The following is a 6,213-nucleotide window of genomic DNA, read 5'->3' on the forward strand; positions in this document are numbered from 1 at the left end:
CCGTGTCCCGGCATGGAAATGACTATTGCCTGGTGGAGAAAAAATACTTTTCAGTGGTTTTTGTTTTTACTTGTTATGGCTCTGAATTTTTCCTGCTTTGACATGACAGCTAAAATGTGCACAGCATTTCTGTGCCACCCGCAAACATATTTTCAGCATGCCTGTTTTCATGAAGAAAGTGAAGAAAGCATAAGCTTGGCACGACAGTGAGTATGGGGTGTGTACATGGAGACCATCTGTTCCACATAAACTCTGCTCTGCTCTGACATGCAGGAGGAAGGGAATCTGTGAAATCAGAAGATGGATTTTTTTTTAAGGTGTGGACTACGGAGTAACGTGGGTAATGAGTTTGGGGGTACCACCCTCACTATTTATTGAGACCTCTCCCCAACTCCCACTTCGACTCCATTTCAGTTACTCATGGTCAGACCAATATTTACTTATTAGGTCAAAACTTCATTTAAAAATCTGTGTCATTATTTTTATGTTGGGGTTGGAAGGAGGAGGGCTACAGAGTGTTAGCTGGGAACATATTTCAATTAAAAAAACGTGTCTGTTAGCCATGCCATTAGGGAGAGGTGCTGCTGCTTTTCCGACACTTCTACTGGAGCTGGATGAGCTGGGAAAGGATGCAACTGAGACTCTGGGATCTGCCCTGCTGCAGAGCCATATGCATTAATTTCTGTTAGGAGGCTGGAATTCTGGGGGCTGCTGCCAGGTGTTACTAGAAGTGACCACTTCATCTCACTGACTTCTTCCTATGGAAAATCCACACTCATCCCATGGAACTATAGCCCTGGTCCCAGCTATGCCAAGGCAGGTTTGTGTCCTACTCATTCATATTACACATGGTGAGGAGCCAAACACCAGAGTTTCCTAACACTGGTTTCTCCAAGCACTGGCTTAATATTAGTCGCCTCGATTTAATGTATTTGATTCAAATGAAAATCTTTATTCTCCTGGGCGAGTTCTCGATCCAGATGAAAAAATAGAATTGATGCTCAATGAAAGAGAGAAAAAGAAAGAGAGACAAAATTGCACTCCCATGAGGCTCTTGTATAATGTAAATGGAGGCATGATTAAAACCCTTTCCCTTTGTTTTCCACAGAAAGGAAACCGTGGAATGAAAATCAAACTGACCCCTGCCAGGCTTCTTGGTCACAGAAGTGGTCATCTGATGTCTACCAAGCTGCATCGCTTTCCCGGGGGGGTCAGTGTTTGGGGGACTGAGAACTGGCTGATTTGAATGACCCTAGACTGAAGCCAGCACACACTTGGACTGTCCTCTGTGGGTGGTCAGACCCACTGCTCTGGACTGGACACTGCAGAACAGCTGATGACATCATCAACACCCCCAAGAAATCACACGGCCACCCCTGTGGTGCCTGGACACTGTGCTGTGGCTTCAGTTGGCAGCTTTCTTCTGTCGGAACTGGATTTTTGTTACATTCCTGAGCCTAGCCCACAGCGCTTTTACTGAGGAAAAATCTGATTTAAATACAAAGAGACAAATTTATAAGCCAGAGACTGTCCCCCAGAACCCATCATCTGGAAAATTATCCTGAACTATTATCAAAATCTATTTCTATAATCTTAACATAGGTGGAGCACTTACCAAGTTAACGTCAAGGGTGAAGAATGGATTCTATCAATTGGATTTAATCAACAAGCATGTTTTTTTTTTTTCTTTAGCTAAGACGAGAGCTGATATCAAGAATAACATAAAAAGAGGAAAAAGTAACTCTTAGTTTACTAAAAAGTGGACATTTTGGAGGACCTATTATGTGCCTGCAGTTCATGATAGAAAGATGAACAAGATAGAGTTTTTGTCTTCAAGTTGCTTATGGTCTTTTGAAAAACAGATTAGGAAGCCAACCTGGGAAATTGCTCAAATTAACGCATTCTCAAGATACTAAAGAAGCAGACAGGAGAGAGCACTGAAGTCTGCCTGGATGGAGGGAGTTTTCTAGAGTCTTGTCAGAGGACCAGAAGTGTGGTACTGCAGGATAGAGGGCAAGAGGCAGGTTTTCTTAGAGACCAGTAAGTGCCCACGGAAGAGATGGAGTGGATTTCAGAGAAAAGAAAAGGGTTTGGTCTGCTAGAATTCTGGGGGCTAATGATAGGAAGAAAGTTGAAATTGAATAAAGATATTTGGTGCCCACACCATACCACACCTCTCCTGGCTATTCAAAGCTCAGATTTTCCTTTCAAAAGGAAATAACAAAGATCTATCTCCACGTGGAGACGCTGGTCTGCCGACTGTGTACTTCTTGAGCTCATGGCTTTTCTCTTCTTCATTCAAGGAGCTTAGGTTGTTGCAAGAAGGTAGAAAAAAAAGGAGGGCTATATCCTGATTCCCCTTCCCTCCTCTTCTGAATGCTCTCCACCTGAGGACTAATCCTGGAATGGCATTTTAATGCTCTGATTTTTACATAGATCTTCAATATCCAGCAACTGCGACTGGGGAGAGGGAGAGAGGGCACCTTTGGAGCAAATATCCTTAAGAATGTGAATCCACAGAAAGAGACAGCACAGAGGGACCATCTTTTAGATGTGGGAACCAGGAATAACACAGTACGAACAGCTTTCCACAGGCAATGCAAATAGGCCTGGGATAGTCTCTGTTATAAATACCACCATCTCCTTTCCATGCCTTAGTGTTTCATCATTCAGGGATTCCAGACAAAATAAGTTTTTGCATTTCATTTTTCCAGTTGTTATCTGACTGCCATTGGGGAAGCAGATCAAGCCAGAAGGAGGGCCTCCCTTTCTGCCTCCTTCCTCTCCATCATCATCTATTCTCTTTAGAGGAAAAAAAAAATGACTTTGACTGAGGTACTCATCTCATATCTCTCTGATATGGGACAAGTAAACCTTCTTTTTTTCTAGCAGATTAAAGAATAGAAAGCCTCTGTTCAGCAGGCATCCATGATTGGTGGTTGTTCCGGAATGTGCTTGTTCACATTTTCACTGTGCTGGCTGGGCTGCCTGCTGGCCTACATTTTGTTTCTGTCACTAGTTTCCTTTTGCTTTGAGCTCCTTCATGTGGCCTTATCTGCCTATTTTAGCTGCTATCTATTCCCCCTTTATATCTAGTTTGGATTGCAAATTATATTTGTGATGAAGAGCGTTTTCACTTTGATGGTTTTGATTTTATTTCACAGCAGAACTAAAGCAAAATAGGCTTTACTCCCCCACCCCCACCCCTTTTCTTTTGGATTATTGATTCAGACTAATTTCAGAAGTAACCTATTTGATATGATCCAGCCACATCACACATTCTAGCTTATCAGAATTCAAGTCCCATAACTAAATGCAATAAAAATGTTCAAATATATCCAAACAGAGTTAGGTTTCAAATTTAGATGAAAACCTTATGGTGTCAATCAAATATACATGACATATACAACTTAAATTCTGAGCTATTTCAGTGATTTTAAGAAAAGAAATCATGGATCAAGTTGGTTTCTACTGACCTATTCTTGAAGTGAGGTTTATAAACCCTACAGTTGCATTACTCATGTTTCTATCATGAAATGGAAGGATATAATTTTAATATTTGAACAAAAGCATTGGATCCATGATCTGGAATTATTTAGTAGGTTTCAATAGTCACAGAATATTTCCAGGGTTTCACATGGTTTCACGTCGTTTCTCTTGATATGTGAGGTGGGGTTAATCATGTGTTAATATTCAATGAAAATTCACTGGTGGAAAGAAATCTTTACCAATTAATGACTAAGCTAACGATTTCCTAATCTCTACTGTGAATACAAGAAAGTCACGGAAAGAGTGCACAATTAGGCTCGCAGGAGAACCTGTAATACTCTGAAGACAAGTTAATTGTATCTTATAGTAGGCCTAAATTTTACTAACCATTTGATATTGATGTTTTGAGCTTTTGATATATGGATAACCTTTTCAAAAACATTTCTTCTTTAATCACTTTAGAAAATTTTCTTTTGTTCATTCACCAAAGGTATATAGATCCTAATCTTAAAGCATCTTTTGTTTCTTTGAATACAGCAAAAACTTAGAAATTAATCAATTTAATTCAAGGATTAATGCCTTTATTTTCAGGTAATAAAGGTGTTGAGGGATTTGATAGTGATAGGTACTATATAATGATGATTTTGCTTACTGAGAATAACTAGACTAATAAGCTTAACATGGGGACTCTAGGCCATAGTGTATCTTTTTTTTTTTTTTTTTTTTTTTTTTATTTACAAAGGAGATTTAATAATGCTCACAAGAATAGAGTTTGTCCCCAAATAGGAAAACTACACATTGTTTCAAAAGGTTACAAATTCAGTGCGTGAAAACTCCCTCAGGTAAGCAGCAGGACTGCCAGAGTCTGTTTGGGGAACTGTCTGCTAGTTGATGAGCAGGCTTCTGTCCAGGAAGCCTTTATCATGGAGATAAAGGGAGTGACTGACACTATTTACATCCCACTCTGCACCTCTCCCCTTTAGCCTCCCTCAGTACCGCCTGTTCATCTTCTTGAACTTCTCGTAGTGATAGTCGTCTGTGGCCTTCTCGTTAGCAGGACGCTTGCGGTTGGGAGGGGACCGCTCAGGCTCCGGCTTCTCCGTGTCCCCCACTCTCAAGGATCGGGCTTTGGGCTCTTTGTTTCTCCGTATGGGAGCATTGAGCTCCTCGTGATAAAATCGGTTGTGCTGCACGTAATTCACAGCCATGTTGGTGGGCACGAAGGATGTCTCACTGTCTTTCTTCTTGTTCTGCTGCTCTGCCAGCAGACGGGCCTTGGCATCCTCCGTGGAAATGATATTTTTTATTTTAGCATCGATGCCAAGGTCCACCTCCGGGATGCCGCTCAGCATCTGGTTGGACAGCATCTCCTCAGTCTTCTTTGCTGAGGAAACCCGGATGTTTTCTGGCAGTTCGTAAAGGCAGTCCTCTGCATTCTTTGGCTTGACTTTCTGTTCCTCGTGTTCCACGATCCCTTTCCGCTTCTTCAGCTCTGTCTCAATGTACTTCATCATGTCGGCATCCTCGTCCCTTCGGTTGGTTTCTGCAGAAAACGACGTCCCCAGATGGAGATCCTCCTCTTCACTTATCTTATCTTTGCCCCTTTCCTTTAGCTTCTTCATGTCCACCATCCCGCCTGTCTTCATTTGAAAGGGATCATCCACTAGAGTGGTCTCTTCTTGTACTTTCTCTCCCACCAGCAGGGCTACAGCACTCACCCCATTCGGCCTCTTCCTCAAGTTCTGCACCTCTCGGGTCTCTTCCAGTTTTAATCTCCTCTGAGTCCTGTTCATCTTCCTCCGACTCCGAGTCAACCCGGCGCCGGCGGAAAGTCTTCCCGGTGACCGGCATAGTCGCGCCGGCCCCGCTGTCTAGCCGCCTTGTTGCTGTGCCGAGATCTAGGGGTCATAGTGTATCTTGACTTTTTCTTTTTGCTTATATAAAGTGCAACAGAGAGACACTTACAAATATTGCATGGAACAGAGGATTGACTTAAGGAAGAGATTATTTTCCAGATATAGCTAGGGGCCTAGAAAACAGGATGCTGCTGGCGTTGGTTCAGAAGCTCACTGATGGTAGAGCCACTATCTCTATACATCTCTTGGGCTTTTCCTCATATGACAACTCACGTCACAAAAATGGCTGCTGCACTTCTGCTCATCATAATGACATTTACCTTCTAGGCAGGAAGGAAGTGGCTGATGGGCAAGCCACACACGTATTTTTATTGAAAAAAAATGTATCTTAGAATCCCCCATCCAGATAATTTTGCTCCTACGTCTCTATTGGCCATAACTAGGTCTCAAGGATATCCTTAAACAATCACTGAAATTAACTTGGAAGAAAGAGCTGTGGGTGGGGACTGGGATAGGGTACCATCAGTGTCTCTCAAAGAACGTAGCAAGCACGAGCACAGTGGTATGATTTACTTATTCATTTTTTAACAGTGTCTTAAACAAGAGTTATGTGATAGAGAAAGACAGCAGGAGCCATCTAGCTGACTTTCCTCTGTCCCCCCTTTCATGTACTACTTTTCTTGTGATGTCAGTTTCCTATGATGGTTCCTCGGTATCTGGGTTGAGCTTAATTAAATATTCGATAAATTAAGAATAGAAACCAACATAAGTTGTGCTACATGGTGCAATATGACATACTGTGACTATTAAGTCATCTACTGTTGTATGTCAAAAATGCTGCATAACAAACTGCAAAAACTCAGTGCAT

At 42.0% G+C, this 6,213-nt stretch overlaps 1 protein-coding gene across 1 annotated transcript; it reads right to left on the bottom strand.

Annotated features, from left to right (window-relative positions):
* Nucleotides 1–4,222: 4,222 nt before the first annotated feature.
* On the bottom strand, nt 4,223–5,377 carry LOC130858986 (splicing factor C9orf78-like). The gene is given in 2 exon segments (XM_057746187.1): nt 4,223–5,265; nt 5,267–5,377. Coding segments are annotated over 2 exon segments (861 nt in total). The 5' UTR covers nt 5,341–5,377; the 3' UTR covers nt 4,223–4,478.
* Nucleotides 5,378–6,213: the final 836 nt, after the last annotated feature.

This window comes from Hippopotamus amphibius, chromosome 1, assembly GCF_030028045.1.
Source record: "Hippopotamus amphibius kiboko isolate mHipAmp2 chromosome 1, mHipAmp2.hap2, whole genome shotgun sequence".
Lineage (NCBI taxonomy): Eukaryota > Metazoa > Chordata > Mammalia > Artiodactyla > Hippopotamidae > Hippopotamus > Hippopotamus amphibius.